We start from the raw sequence: 14285 nt of genomic DNA on the forward strand, positions 1-14285 counted from the left end.
GTAAGCCTACCAGACACTGGGGCATAAAGAGTTATGGCGAGAGGGTCCCCTGTTGATGTGTCCCAGTGAGGCACTTCCTGGTCTTGGTTTCTTCCTGGCTTCTTTGTCAAAGTGGGCCTTGCCGAGCTCCTCAGAGGGGGCCCTGGGGTAGGGTGAGGGTCATAACAGTTCAAGCAAGGAGGAGGAGGCCTGGTACCTCTACTCCCAAAGCCTCCAGCCAGCTCAGCTATGTGCCTTGGGGCACCTGCTCCTGGCCCTACACCGGGAGCAGGGGGCTGCCAGCTGTGACCCCCTGGCCCCCGGTTCTTCTGACTGACCCTCCCCACCCCAAGGTACTGGACCAGGACACAGATGCCATCGCGGTGCACGTAGTCAGAGTACTTACCTGCATCATGAGCGGCTCCCCCTCAGCCAAGGTGAGGACACGGCGTTCTGGCTGTGGTAGGGGTGGGGGATGGCAGTTAAGCTGACCGCGTGCCCCCAGAACTAGTCTGGTTGGTGGCTGTTAGAGCAAGGGAGCTGGGGAGGTGATCGTCTTGCCCTCTGGGGTGCAGCTCAGCCCACTGGGCAGACATGGTCATTGGTCAGTGCTGGCAGCTGGATATCCTGGGTCAGGGAAGCACTAGGGAGGATACTTGTGGGCTAACCACCATCTAGAGCCTTCTGAGGGGGACCCTTGCCCCCACATCCACCCACAGCCCCTTGCCCTTGCTAGCACTGTGACCCAGAGGCAGAGCCGGCGGGGGAGCCCTGGAAGATGACGCTTCCTCCAGGGTTTCCGTGGGGTGTGTTTGCCCCGGGGCCCACACACATGCTCACTTTTTCCCCACACAACCCTGCACAGGAGGTGTTTAAAGAGCGCATTGGCTACCCTCACCTGCACGAGGTTTTGCAGAGCCAAGGTCCCCCCACCCATCGGCTGCTGCAGGAGCTACTCAACATGGTGAGGGCAGGGGCATTTTGGCGTCAGGGTCCCAGAGGCGGTCAGGACTGAGGGTTTCCCTGGAAGGGGAACTCTCCACCTTGGGGACTGTGTTGGCTGTGGGCAGTACATAGTGTGACCTGTGGCCTGAGCACATGTGTCAGTTGCACTGGGGTGAAGATTCTGGTATGTGTGAGCAAGCCCCAAGATCATCCTGGGAACACGCCATTGGGGCGGGCCAACCCAGACCAAAAGCCAAGGCTCGGGAATTAACGGTGCTCGTCCTGGACTTCCCTGAGCTTTCCTGAACCTGAGATCCGCCCCGTGAGCAAGATGGGGTAGCACGTGTTGCTTTCCCACGCTGAAGGCAAATCCACTGAGGCCAGGGAGTCCCACTGTTGGCAGGGTGGCCCGTCCCATGCCAGTTGCCCAGGAACTATGCCGTTCTCTCTCCCCATAGGCTGTGGAGGGGGACCACAGCATATGTCCACCGCCACCGATCCTGAACGAGCAGCCCGTGCTGATGCTGATGCAGTGGCTGCCAGCCCTGCCCACGGCGGAGCTGCGGCTCTTCCTCGCACAACGCCTTTGGTGGCTCTGCGACAGCTGCCCCGCCAGCCGCTCCACGTGTGTGCAGGCGGGTCTGGTGGGCTACCTGCTGGAGACGCTCAGCACGGGGGTCACCCTGGGGGTCCGCTGCCAGGAGCAGCTGTTGGCGCTGCTGCAGGCATTGGGCCGTGTGTCTCTGCGGCCCTTGGAGCTTCGTTGCCTGCTGCGCCCCCCGCCAGGGCTGGACTCGGGGCCGGGCGGAGCCGAGGCTGGGAATGCCCGACACGCCGGTGCCATCATTCGTGCGTTGTCGGGCATGGCCCGGCACCGGGGCCCTGCACGAGCCCTGCACTACTTTGACCTCATGCCCAGCATGGCCGGTATTATGGTACCCCCCGTGCAGCGATGGCCAGGACCCGGCTTCACCTTCCATGCCTGGCTCTGTCTGCACCCCACGGCTGCAGCACCTGCCCCGGCCCCGGCCCCCTCACGGCCCCTCCAGCGGAAGCAGCTGTACAGGTGGGTAACTTCCAGGGACCGGGGTGCAGGGCCAGGGTGAGGAGAGCAGCAGGCATAACTGGCTTGGCCTCCCCCCAGCTTCTTCACCAGCAGCGGCTCAGGGTTTGAGGCCTTCTTCACGGCAGCTGGGACACTGGTGGTGGCCGTGTGCACCCGGAAGGAGTACTTGACCATGAGCTTGCCTGAAGTGTCCTTTGCCGACTCTGCCTGGGTGAGCCTCTACCCTCGTATGGTCCAGGGGGAGTGGGTGGAGGAGGCCCCCAGTCCAGCCCACGGCTTGATGTTGTGGCTTCTGTTCTAGCACTGCGTGGCCATTGTCCATATGCCTGGGCGCCGGCCCTTCAGCCAGAACCTGGTCCATGTCTACAAAGACGGCCATCTGGTCAAGACAGCACCCCTCCGCTGCCCCTCTCTCAGTGAGGTGTGCCAAGCAGGGTTTGGGGAGGCCTTGGGTAGTGGGAGCGTCTTGGATAGGGTGAAGCCTGCAGCCCCTGTGTCCCCCACCCCCACCCCACATAGACCTCAGACTTCAGCCTCTGGGGTCTGTGCAGCCTTGGGGGTCACTGTGAGGAACCGGATGCAGGTGGAGCCCCAGGCTCTGCTGTGACCTGACCACTCCCCCAACCCTGGTCCCGCAGCCTTTCTCCTCCTGCTGTATCGGCTCCGCTGGGCACCGCACAACGACCACCACCACGGGGCTGCCTCCGCCACCAGTCCCCGCTGCCCTGGCTCACACTCACCCCTCCCTGTCCCGCTCCCAGTCGGTCCCGGCTACCGCAGGGCTTGGCTGGGGGTCGGGGCTGGTGGCCCCCCTGCAGGAGGGCAGCATCAGCTCCACCCTTGCAGGCACACAGGACACTCGGTGGGGCAGCCCCACGTCTCTGGAGGGTGAGCTGGGAGCCGTGGTCATCTTCCACGAAGCCCTGCAGGCAGCGGCCCTGCGGGCCCTGAGCACCTTGGGTATGCATCACCTGCCACGCACCGGCCCAGCCCCACCCCAGACGCGGCTGGTTGGGGCTCATGAAGTGCCCTGGCCAGAGACTAGGGGTCCAGGAGGGGAGGGAGAAGGTGTCCCTAGGCATATATGCCCTCTGGTCGGACAGAGAAGAGGCGGGCTCTGGATGGGGTTTGGCCAGAGGCCCAGCCAGGCCTGAAACCCCCTGCCCACCCCCCCAGGGCCCAATGAGATGGCACCCTTCAAGCCCGAGGGGGAACTACACGAGCTCAGCACCAAGCTGCTCCTCCATTACTCACCTCAGGTACTGGGTGGGAGGCAACTGGCTCGCCCCTGCCGCCGTCCCCCTGTGGCTCCCACACTCTGTGTGCCGCCTCGTCTCTCAACTGACCCTTGCCGCCTGCCCGCAGGCCTGTAAGAACAACATCTGCCTGGACCTGTCTCCTGGCCACAGGCTGGATGGCCGCCTGACAGGCCACAGGGTGGAGACCTGGGATGTGAAGGTGCGTGTGCCCATGCGGGCAGTGTGTGCAGGGAGCGTAAACACAGGCACGTGTGTGTGTGTGTGTGCAGGGTGGGCTGGGAGGTCTCTGGGAGACAAGCTCTAGAGAACAAAACTCCCCTGGACCCAGGTTCCCAGACTGGAAGGTCTGCTGGGGTGGAACGGGGCAGGAAGCGACAGGCAGCTGCCCTCACACGGCCAGCCCTTCCCCTAGGACGTGGTGACTTGCGTGGGAGGCATGGCTGCCTTGCTGCCCCTGCTGGAGCGAGTGGCCTCACAGCCCCAAGAGGCCGAGGCGGGTCCAGCCGAGACACATGACCTCGTGGGGCCCGAACTGACCTCTGGCCACAACACCCAGGGCCTGCTTCTCCCACTGGGCAAGTCCTCCGGTAAGCGGCCCTGGTGCCTAGGTTGGGGTGGCGAGGAAATCTTGCCATGACAAGGAGGCCAGAGTGCTTGACCGCTGGCAGGCCCTTGACACACATCTGTCCCCTTCCTGGTGGCGGGTAGAAGAGCGCATGGAGAGGAATGCAGTGGCCGCCTTTCTGCTGATGCTGCGGAACTTCCTGCAGGGCCACACGGTGAACCAGGAGAGCCTGGTGCAGTGCCAGGGGCCTGCCATCATCGGGGCCCTGCTGCGCAAGGTGGGGCAGGCGGGGAGGGGGCTGCCCTGTCTGACCAAGTGGACTGGGTGCGGGGACTAGGAAGGGGAAGCTAAGTCTGTTGAGGAGAGCCTCCTGGGAGAGGCGGTGGCGTCTGAGTGGGGCCTTGCCAGGCGTGGCAGGATTTGGCTGATGGTCTGGTGGAAGCATCAGCACCTGCTGGGGCTGGAGACCTGCATAGCAGGCTGGGGGCCTTGCGCCTCAGGCAGCGGGGAGCCAGCAAAGGGTTCCGAGTAGGCAGGATGCTCGTGTCCATCCGCCTGTGCAGGGCAGGGTGGGTACCGGGAGGCTCAGTAGCACGCAGCCAGGGCCTGCCACCTCACCCTGGCTCCTTCCACCCCAGGTCCCCAGCTGGGCCATGGACATGAATGTGCTCATGTCTGCCCAGCTGCTGATGGAGCAGGTGGCAGCGGAGGGCAGTGGGCCCCTCCTGTACTTGCTCTACCAGCATTTGCTCTTCAATTTCCACCTGTGGAGCCCCAGTGACTTTGCTGTGCGCCTGGGTAGGTGTGGGGCCTTGGATGAGGGACGCCACTGGGCAGGGTGGGGGTAGAGGTTCTGAGAAGTTCTAGCCCCGCTTCGGGTGACTTGAGGGGACCTGTCTTCCCCCGGGGCATGTGAGGGGAACATGGCCCTGTCCTGGAGGGATAGCTGAAGGGGCTCAGCTCAGCCTGGTGGCCTGAGGCCTCTGGTGATGCCCGCTCAGGCCACATCCAGTACATGTCTAGCATCGTCCGGGAGCACAGACAGAAGCTGCGGAAGAAGTATGGGGTTCAGTTCATCCTGGATGCGCTGCGCACCCATTACAGGTGAGGCTGCGGGGCTGACACAGCTGCCTCTGGCCTTGCGGACGGGGTCGACCCTCCCCCCCACCCCCCTCCAGCTCACCTGCCCACTGCCCTCCCTGTTCTCTCCCCTCCGCTGCCCTGCCTTCTCCTGGCCCTGGGTGGCTGCGCTTGCCGGGACCGGCCCAGCCCACAGCGGGAGCACCCCCTAGCGGCTGACGACGTGCGCACAGTGCAGACCTCACTCCTCGGCCTGGTGCGGGAGTTCCTGGTCCGGAGCTCCGCCACTGATCACTTGCAGGTCACGCTGAGCTTTCTGGCGGCTACAGGCGATGATGGCCAGGTAGGCTGGAGGCTGTTGAGGGTGAGACTTAGGTGCGGGGTGGAGTGTGGGCCGTGTTGTGGGGAGCGGCCGGCCCAGAATGAGGCTTTGTGTCACTTGCTGTGTCCCCAGGTGGCGGGTGCTCTGGACCTGCTGCTGGCACTGCTGCAGGGCTCACCAGCACAGGAGGCTCTGGCTATCTTCCTGTTGGAGCAGGGGAACCTTGAGGTTTTGCTGGCACTGCTGGTGCAGCCAAGGTCACTGCCCCTGCTGCCCGACCGAGTCTGCAAGGTACACCGAGCCCACCCCCCCTAGCATCCATTTGACATGGCCCCTGCCTGAGGGCCAGGGAGGTGTGACTTCCCCTCCTCCAGTAACTCCTTCCCCAGTGATAACAAACCCCCTGTGGCGCTTAACCACCCCCCCCCCCCCCCCCCCCCCCGCCCCAGATCCTGCGCAGATTGCAGCAGAACGAGCGCTTACCTGAACGGAGTCGCCAGCGGCTCCGGCTGCGAGAATACGGTCTCCAGGGTCTCATCGCCTGCCTGCCGGAGGGGGCTGCTTCGCCCCAGCTCTGCCAGGGCCTCTACAAGCTATTCCTGGGGGCAGGTATATATCTCAGTCGGGGCCAAGAGGCAGGCCAGGCGGAAGGGTGTGATGGATTCAGGAAACAGGGCAGGTGGACATAGGAAAGGTGTTGGTACAGGGGCCAAGGCTGAGCCAGCAGGGCTGGGGTCAATCCCTCAGAGCCTTCCTGGGGTCAGTCCCTCAGAGTCTCTCTGGCCATCTTCCCAGACTGCCTGAACCTCTCAGATCTGTTGGCTGTGGTGCAGCTGTCCCTCCAGGCTGACCTCGGCGTCCGCCTGGACGTTTGTCGCCAGGTGAGTATGGGAAGTGAAAGCTTGCGGAAGAGGGGGCTTCTATCCTGGGGGCTTCGCTTTACCTTCCTGTGAGGAGCGCTCTCTGGAGGCCTCCCCCCTGCGAAGGCCCTAGGACGGGAGTCTGGGGGGCAGATTGCTGGATGAGTCTCTCACTTGTGCCCTGGCCCGGCAGCTTTTCCACCTCATCCACGGACAGCCAGACGTAGTGCAGCTGCTGGCCCGGCAGGCCGGCTGGCAGGACGTGCTGACCCGGCTGTACGTCCTGGAGGCTGCCACAGCTGGCGGTCCCCTGCCCTTTCCCCCAGAGACACCCACATCCCCAGAGCCAGCCTTATGCAAGCCACCCACCGAATCACCTGAGTCTTCGGATGTCTTCCTGCCCTCGGAAACCCCCAGCCCCGACCCTGACAGCTTTTACCACGCTCTCTCTCCATTTTGTACACCCTTTGACCTGGGCCTGGAACGGGCCAGCGTGGGTTCGTGCAACAATGCGGGCAGTGGCAGTGGCAGTGGGACTCTTACTCCGGCCAGCCAGCCTGGCACACCTTCCCCACTGGATGGGCCCCGGCCCTTCCCTGTGGCCCATGGCCGCCATAGCTCTAGTCTCTCCAACGTGCTAGAGGACGGCAGCCTCCCGGAGCCCGCCACCAGTGGGGATGATACCTCAAATACCAGCAACCCACAGGTGAGGCGGGTCCGCTCTCTGCCACTGCGGCACTCTAAGGGACACCTCTGGGACACAGCGCAGGCAGTATAGACTTTCCAGAGGTGGGGTCTTGTCTGACATCAGGGCTATAGGTGCTGGTCAGCCCTGGTGCTGCGGCCTCATTGCTGTCATCTGCAGTTGTGTTCCCGGGGTAGGGGGTCCTAGAACGGGACAGACGATGCTGAGCCAGAGTGGAGGCGCCAGCCAGGCTTTGGAAAGTCCTCAAGAGAGCCTGTAGGGCAGACACTTCACAGGGCCTGTGGGCATTATAGTTCTAAGGAATCTGCCTTGGGTTTCCGGGTTTGGGCATGGGTCTCTGCTTATTCTATGGCATTCCTCCAGAGAATTCCAGTATGGTTCTTGGGCCTGAGATTGCCGTGGGGCAATTTGTGAGCCAGCTCATCTGTTCTTAGGAGTCCTTGGAACCCCAGGATTCTGTCTAGAATATTCAGGTAGTGGCTAAGGCCCCTGCGCCATTCTTCCAGGCCCCAGGGTGTCTGCTGGCTGAATGCTCTGCCTCCAGCTGTCCCTACTAGTGGTCGGCAAGGCAAGGGGTGCTCAGCAGGGATAGTGTAAGAGCCAGCGCCTCCCTCCCACCCCCGCCCACACCCCCACACCCTTTTGTGCCCACAGCAAACCCCTGAGGAGGAGTTGTGCAACCTGCTCACCAACGTGCTGTTTTCGGTGGCGTGGCGGGGCGTGGAAGGCAGCGATGAGGCCGCCTGGCGGGAGCGTGGCCAGGTCTTCTCGGTGCTCACCCAGCTGGGCGCCTCAGCCACGCTGGTGCGCCCGCCAGACTGCATCAAGCGCAGGTGAGGAGACAGCTTGGCAGGGCGAGGGGCCTCTGGGACGCCTGAGGGGAAGGAAGACAGCCAGGCGGACACCTGAGTCCCTTGCCCACCCCCAGCCTCCTGGAGATGATGCTGGAGTCAGCCCTGACCGACATCAAAGAGGCCCCTGCTGGGGTCCTGGCCAGCCTCACCCAGCAGGCGCTTTGGCTGCTGCGCCTGCTGCAGGACTTCCTGTGCGCCGAGGGTCACGGTAATCAGGAGCTGTGGAGTGAGAAGGTGCGACAGCTCAGGGGCCTGTGAGGGCCACATGAGTCCGCGTGTTCACAGGAGCCTGCAGGCATCCAGCGTGGGAGGTGGGCGAGTGCACACGTGCACTCACGGGTGCGTCAGAATGGTGTCTGTGTGTGCAAACCCTACCTGGCCCCCAGACTTAAACCCTACCTTGCTCCCTCCCGGTGGGCTTCTGGCCTCCTCTGGTGGTGGCTGCCTGGAATGTGTTGGGCTGTAGCTCTTTGAAGGCGTGTGCAGCCTGCTGGATCGCATGGGAGCCTGGCCACACCTGGCCAATGGCACAGCAGATCTGCGAGAGATGGCACAGATTGGCCTGCGCCTGGTGCTTGGCTACATCCTGCTGGAGGACCCGCAGGTGAGCACGGGGTGGGTTGGGTCTGGCAGCGGCAGGCGTAGGGAACCCGGGGTGTGCCTGGACGCCACCCACACCCGCTTCTGCCCACAGCTGCACGCCCAGGCCTATGTGAAGCTGCACTCACTCCTGCAGACAGCGGTGCCCATGCGGCGCGAGGAGGCCTGCTACGTGCTCTCCAAGCTGGAGTCGGCGCTGGCGAGGGCGCTCAACACCCCCACCTCAGAAACGCCCACCGAGGAAAGGGAGCCCTCAGCTGCAGCTGCAGCTGCCGCTGCCGCAGCCACGGAACGCTGCTCGTGGCTGGTGCCACTGGTGCGCACGCTGCTGGACCGTGCCTACGGGCCGCTGGGGCTCCAGTGGGGGCTGCCTTCCCTGCCGCCCACCAACGGCAGCCCCACCTTCTTCGAGGACTTTCAGGCCTTTTGTGCCACACCTGAATGGCGCCACTTCATCGACAAGCAGGTATTTGGAGGTGGGGGCCAGGGAAGAGAAACCGGGGGGGCTGGGAACCCACATAGAGCGCTGGTGTCCTCTCCCTGCCCAATCCTTCAGGTGCAGCCCACCATGTCGCAGTTCGAAATGGACACCTACGCCAAGAGCCACGACCTCATGTCGGGCTTCTGGAATGCCTGCTACGACACGCTCATGAGTAGTGGACAGCGGCGCCAGAGGGAGCGGGCACACAGTCGTCGGGCTTTCCAGGTGTGCAGCCTGGGGCGGGGGTGGGGAGCTGCTCCACTCCTGTGCCCAGAGGATAGCTGGTGGGACAGCGTGAAGAAACCCAACAGGACAGGAAGCCGCCGGCGGGACTGACCCATTCCTCCACCCCCACTCCCCAGGAGCTGGTGCTGGAACCAGCACAGAGACGGGCACGCCTGGAAGGGCTGCGTTACGCGGCGGCCCTGAAGCAGCAGGCAGCGCAGCACTCCACGGCTCTGCTCCACTGGGGGGCGCTGTGGCGTCAGCTCTCCAGCCCCTGTGGGGCCTGGGCCCTTAGGTGGGCGGGGCTCGGGTAGAGGCCGGGAGGGGCGGGGCGGGGCGGGGCTCCGGGAGGGACCTGGACAGCGAGACTGCGTTTGGGGTGAGGCCTGGGAGGAATCGGGGCTTCTACAGACTTCTGTGCCCACCCATGACCACCAGCGGTGGGTATCTGCAGAGACCCACCATTTCCCCGCTGGAAGTTGTCCAGTGCCGAGACATACTCGCGCATGCGTCTGAAGCTAGTGCCCAACCATCACTTCAACCCTCATTTGGAAGCTAGCGCCCTGCGGGACAACCTGGGTGAGAGAGGGTGTTCTGAGCTGGATCTGCCCAACCTCAAAAGCCCTGCCCCGCCCAGCTCTTGCTGAGCACCCTTGGGCCTGTTGCAGGTGAGGCCCCCCTGACACCTACCGAGGAGGCCTCGCTACCTCTAGCGGTCACCAAGGAGGCCAAAGTCAGCACGCTGCCAGAGGAGCTTCCGGAAGACCAGCTCGGCGAAGATGAGCTGGCCGCGCTGGAGACTGCGTGAGTGGGGCTTGGAGAGAGCTGACCAGGAGTGGGGGCAGGAGTCTGTGCCAGGGCTAAACACCCCGAGCGGGGTGTCCAAAATCAGGTGGGGGGTTGGGGAGAGCTGTCTAGCAGAATCGAGAGTGACTCATAACTAGACACCCCCGGGCAGGACTGAGACACACAAACCAGACCAGCATGGGGGCCCCCAGAACAGGGGGAGCCAGGGGTGGGAGTTGGTGTCATGGCCAGACATTTAGGGGCTCTGGTTTGGGGTGGGGACTGGGGTCAGTGGGCACTGGACCCCAGACAGTTCCTCCCTGTCCTCTGGGAAGCATGATAGTATGTTCCTCATGACGTGACAGCACTTGGGGAGTCTGGTCCTTGGGCTTATTCGGAAGGCGGCGGGGGGGGGGGCGGTCCTAGAGCCTTGAGCCTGAACCAGGTGCTGGCCCCCAGGATGCAGGCAGCAGAACTGGACGAGCAGCACGAGAAGCTGGTGCTATCAGCGGAGTGCCAGCTGGTCACAGTGGTGGCTGTAATCCCAGGGCTGCTGGAGATCACCACGCAGCACGTGTACTTCTACGATGGCAGCGCAGAGCGTGTGGAAACTGAGGAGGGTGTGTCCTACTGGAGCTGGTTAGAAGGGCGTCAGGGGATGGCTTGCCTCTGGCGGGGCAAGGGTGAGTGACTCCTGCCCCTGATGTCTGTCTGCACAGGCATCGGCCACGACTTCCGGCGCCCACTCGCCCAGCTGCGTGAAGTCCACCTGCGGCGTTTCAACCTGCGCCGCTCAGCCCTTGAGCTCTTCTTCATCGATCAGGCCAACTACTTCCTCAACTTCCCGTGCAAGGTGGGCGGGACCACAGCCTCGTCTCCTTGGCAGGCCCCCAGGCCCCAACCCTGCCTCATCCCACCCCACACCCAGGTACGGAACCAGGTGTACTCGTGGCTCCTGCGCCTGCGCCCCCCAGCCCAAGGCTACCTAAGCAGCCGCTCCCCCCAGGAGATGCTGCGTGCCTCTGGCCTCACCCAGGTGAGAGGCCTCAAGTGTGGGGGGCGGGCAAGGTCAGAGCCCTGCGGTTGGGAGGAGTGCCGGACAGCCCAGCTGGCTCACCTCTTGCCTGCCCCTGCCCCTGCCCCCCAGAAATGGGTACAGCGTGAGATATCCAACTTTGAATACTTGATGCAACTCAACACCATTGCAGGGCGGACCTACAACGACCTGTCTCAGTACCCTGTGGTGAGGGTCCACTCCTTACCTCCGCCCCTACCCCTCTGGTCTGCCAGCCCTGGTTTGCCCCAGTGTAGGTGCTGTGGGGGCGGGGCGGGGGGGGCGGTGCCGCCTGACAGCTGGCTTCTGTTCCCTGCCCCTCCTCCCGACACACCCACACCCACTCTCCACCCTCCCCCGCTGGCCTCTCTTCTCCCTGAAGGGAATCCTGTTTATATGGACTGTCTGTCCTGCTTCCCTGGGGTCCCTCTAAGTGGTGTGCCCCTACCTGGGGGCTCTGCCCATCTTCCTGAGGGTGAGGGTGAGGGTGGGGCAGGCTGGGCAGATAGGCCATCAGGACCCTCATGCAGCTCCTTCCCTGGGTGGGTGGCCAGTTCCCCTGGGTCCTGCAGGACTACGTGTCCCCAACTTTGGACCTCAGCAACCCGGCCGTCTTCCGGGACCTGTCCAAGCCCATCGGTGTGGTGAACCCCAAGCATGCCCAGCTCGTGAGGGAGAAGTGAGCGTGTGGGCAAGACCGGGCTTGGGGGCTGGGATGGGCCAGGGCAGGGCTTCTGCTGACTCTCCCGCTACCCTCGGCTGCAGGTACGAGAGCTTCGAGGACCCTGCGGGCACCATCGACAAGTTCCACTATGGCACCCACTATTCCAATGCGGCGGGCGTGATGCACTACCTCATCCGCGTGGAACCCTTCACCTCCCTGCACGTCCAGCTGCAGAGTGGCCGGTGCGGCCCGGGGGGTGGCTGGCAGGTGGTAGGGGTGAGGGTGGCTTGCTGCAGATGGGGGGAAGAGGCAGGTCCTCCAGGTATCCTGGGCCCTTCGGCTCCCTTCGTTTCCCCAGCGTCACGCTCGCCCTCCCTGTCCCCACCCTCCCCACCTCACCTTGGCCTGTGCCCCTCCCCCAGCTTTGACTGCTCCGACCGGCAGTTCCACTCAGTGGCGGCAGCCTGGCAGGCCCGCCTGGAGAGCCCCGCCGACGTGAAGGAGCTCATCCCAGAGTTCTTCTACTTCCCCGACTTCCTGGAGAACCAGAACGGTAAGAGCTGGTGCGGGGCCGGGAGGCCTGGGCACGGAGCACGCAGGCTGGGGGTGGCCAGGGAGCAGGTGACCGTGAGACAGCTGACCTCCCTGCCAGGCTTCGACCTGGGCTGCCTCCAGCTGACCAACGAGAAGGTGGGCGATGTGGTGCTGCCGCCATGGGCCAGCTCTCCTGAGGACTTCATCCAGCAGCACCGCCAGGCTCTGGTGAGGAGAGGAACACAGGCGGACAGCCAGGGTTGAGGGTCAGGGGTGGGGGTGGGGGGGTCAGCCGTCCCTGGACTGACCGGCCCCGTCCCCACCCCCAGGAGTCGGAGTATGTGTCTGCCCACCTGCACGAGTGGATTGACCTCATCTTTGGCTACAAGCAGCGGGGACCGGCCGCGGAGGAGGCCCTCAATGTCTTCTATTACTGCACCTATGAGGGTGGGCATGCGCTGGACTCAAGTGGGGGCTGGGGCACAGGAGAGGAGGGCTGAGGGCAGAGGGCAGAGAGGGAGCCCTGACTGCTCTGCCTACCTGCCCAGGGGCTGTGGACCTGGACCACGTGGCGGATGAGCGGGAACGGAAGGCTCTGGAGGGCATTATCAGTAATTTTGGGCAGACTCCCTGTCAGCTGCTAAAGGTAAGGCCAGCTTGGAGATTAATGGTCAGATATGGGGTGCCTGGGTGGCTCAGTCAGTTAAGCGTCCGACTTCGGCTCTCATGGTTCATGAGTTCGAGTCCCATGTCTGGCTCTGCACTGGCAGTGCGGAACCAGCCTGGAATTCTCTCTCTGCCCCTCTCTCACTTGAACACGTGCACACAATGTTTCTCTCATTCTCTCTCTCAAACTAAATAAATAAACTTAAAAAAAAAAAAAAAAAAAAAGAGGGGCACCTGGGTGGCTCAGTCGGTTAAGCATCCGACTTCAGCTCAGGTCGTGATCTCATGGTTCGTGAGTTCAAGTCTCACGTCAGGCTCTGTGCTTACGGCTTGGAGCCTGGAGCCTGGAGCCTGTTCAGGCTGTTCTGTGTCTGTCTCCCTCTCTCTCTGCCCCTCCCTTGCTCATGCTCTGTCTCTCTCAAAAATAAATAAACATTAAAAAAAAAAAAGATAATGGTCAAGGATGTTCATGCCATGGTACTGACCGGGCCACTTGTCCACAGGAGCCACATCCAGCTCGGCTATCAGCCGAGGAAGCAGCCCAACGCCTTGCACGTCTGGACACTAACTCACCTAGTATATTCCAGCACCTGGACCAACTCAAGGCCTTCTTTGCGGAGGTGAGGGGAGGCAGGGCTTCATCTTCCTACTCTGTGAAATGGGTTTAACTCCACTGTCCTTACGAACTTCTTGGGGCAGATGGAAAACCTAAATCAAGACCACTGGTGTTAGACACCTTTGGAAAAGAGGTAACAGGAAAGGAATGTGGGAGTGGGAGTGGGGCACCTTCTTTGCCAAGGCCTGGACAAGGTGTTGACTCGCCTAACCGTCTCTGAAAACCTTAGGGAGACCAGAAGTAAGGGTCTTGGCCTTGGATGTTTCTTTCCTCACCTTCATGCTTACATCAGAATGCCTCCCGGCCCGACGTTGTTAGTTTAGTTTATCCTCTCCTGCTGCCCGCAGGCTTGGGAATATGAAGTAACAGTAACAGGATTGGAGGACCAAGGTTGAGACCAAGCTTGAGATTCTGAAGGACCATCCTTGTCCGTCCCTGCATCTCACTTACTTTCTGAGATGCCCTCCTGAAAGCCCACTGATCTCTCTTGACTGTTTCTCAGAGGGACCTCTGCCTCTATGATGCCTAGTCTGTGGCCACTGGGGGTTGAGAGGAGAGGAAAGAATGGCAGCCCAGGCTGTAGGTACGGGAGTGGGGCACCCGGCTGACCACGCAAGCATAGCTAGCCTGGTACTCTTACTCTGTAGGTCATCAGTGATGGCGTGCCCCTGGTACTGGCCCTGGTTCCCCATCGGCAGTCCCACTCCTTCATCATCCAGGGCTCCTCAGACCTGTTGGTAAGTGCACCAGGCAGAGCCCATCTTAGCTGCACCCCTCACTGACTCCGCCCCACACCCACCTCTGCCCCCTCTTGCCCACAGGTGACCGTGAGTGCCAGTGGGCTGCTGGGCACCCACAGCTGGTTGCCCTACGACCGTAACATAAACAACTACTTCAGCTTCAGCAAAGACCCCACCATAGGCAACCCCAAGTAGGACACAGGGATGTGGGCAGGGGTGGGCTCTAAATACCCTGTCCCCTGACTCATCTTCCCACCCAGCCAGAGCGTGGGCCGGTGGCGGG

At 62.8% G+C, this 14285-nt stretch overlaps 1 protein-coding gene across 6 annotated transcripts in view; it reads left to right on the forward strand.

Annotated features, from left to right (window-relative positions):
* NBEAL2 (neurobeachin like 2) overlaps positions 1–14285 on the forward strand; it is a 29697-nt gene that overhangs the window by 13214 nt on the left and 2198 nt on the right. For 5 of the 6 annotated variants that reach the window (XM_042929135.1, XM_042929129.1, XM_042929133.1 and 2 more), the window contains 37 exons: positions 333–416; positions 845–943; positions 1383–1990; positions 2069–2201; positions 2292–2411; positions 2629–2950; positions 3167–3249; positions 3356–3448; positions 3662–3836; positions 3958–4091; positions 4453–4612; positions 4816–4918; positions 5084–5237; positions 5349–5507; positions 5666–5825; positions 6012–6097; positions 6270–6782; positions 7437–7615; positions 7711–7870; positions 8103–8240; positions 8331–8702; positions 8793–8942; positions 9080–9237; positions 9397–9521; positions 9611–9746; positions 10188–10348; positions 10448–10764; positions 10876–10971; positions 11337–11461; positions 11548–11688; positions 11869–11999; positions 12099–12208; positions 12310–12427; positions 12529–12626; positions 13150–13266; positions 13910–13999; positions 14084–14193. In XM_042929135.1, the coding sequence (XP_042785069.1) occupies positions 333–416; positions 845–943; positions 1383–1990; positions 2069–2201; positions 2292–2411; positions 2629–2950; positions 3167–3249; positions 3356–3448; positions 3662–3836; positions 3958–4091; positions 4453–4612; positions 4816–4918; positions 5084–5237; positions 5349–5507; positions 5666–5825; positions 6012–6097; positions 6270–6782; positions 7437–7615; positions 7711–7870; positions 8103–8240; positions 8331–8702; positions 8793–8942; positions 9080–9237; positions 9397–9521; positions 9611–9746; positions 10188–10348; positions 10448–10764; positions 10876–10971; positions 11337–11461; positions 11548–11688; positions 11869–11999; positions 12099–12208; positions 12310–12427; positions 12529–12626; positions 13150–13266; positions 13910–13999; positions 14084–14193 (6218 nt within the window). The remainder of the gene's footprint in view (positions 1–332; positions 417–844; positions 944–1382; positions 1991–2068; positions 2202–2291; positions 2412–2628; positions 2951–3166; positions 3250–3355; positions 3449–3661; positions 3837–3957; positions 4092–4452; positions 4613–4815; positions 4919–5083; positions 5238–5348; positions 5508–5665; positions 5826–6011; positions 6098–6269; positions 6783–7436; positions 7616–7710; positions 7871–8102; positions 8241–8330; positions 8703–8792; positions 8943–9079; positions 9238–9396; positions 9522–9610; positions 9747–10187; positions 10349–10447; positions 10765–10875; positions 10972–11336; positions 11462–11547; positions 11689–11868; positions 12000–12098; positions 12209–12309; positions 12428–12528; positions 12627–13149; positions 13267–13909; positions 14000–14083; positions 14194–14285) is intronic. The other variant, XM_042929132.1, reaches the window with a different exon arrangement.

This window comes from Panthera leo, chromosome A2 (assembly GCF_018350215.1).
Source record: "Panthera leo isolate Ple1 chromosome A2, P.leo_Ple1_pat1.1, whole genome shotgun sequence".
Lineage (NCBI taxonomy): Eukaryota > Metazoa > Chordata > Mammalia > Carnivora > Felidae > Panthera > Panthera leo.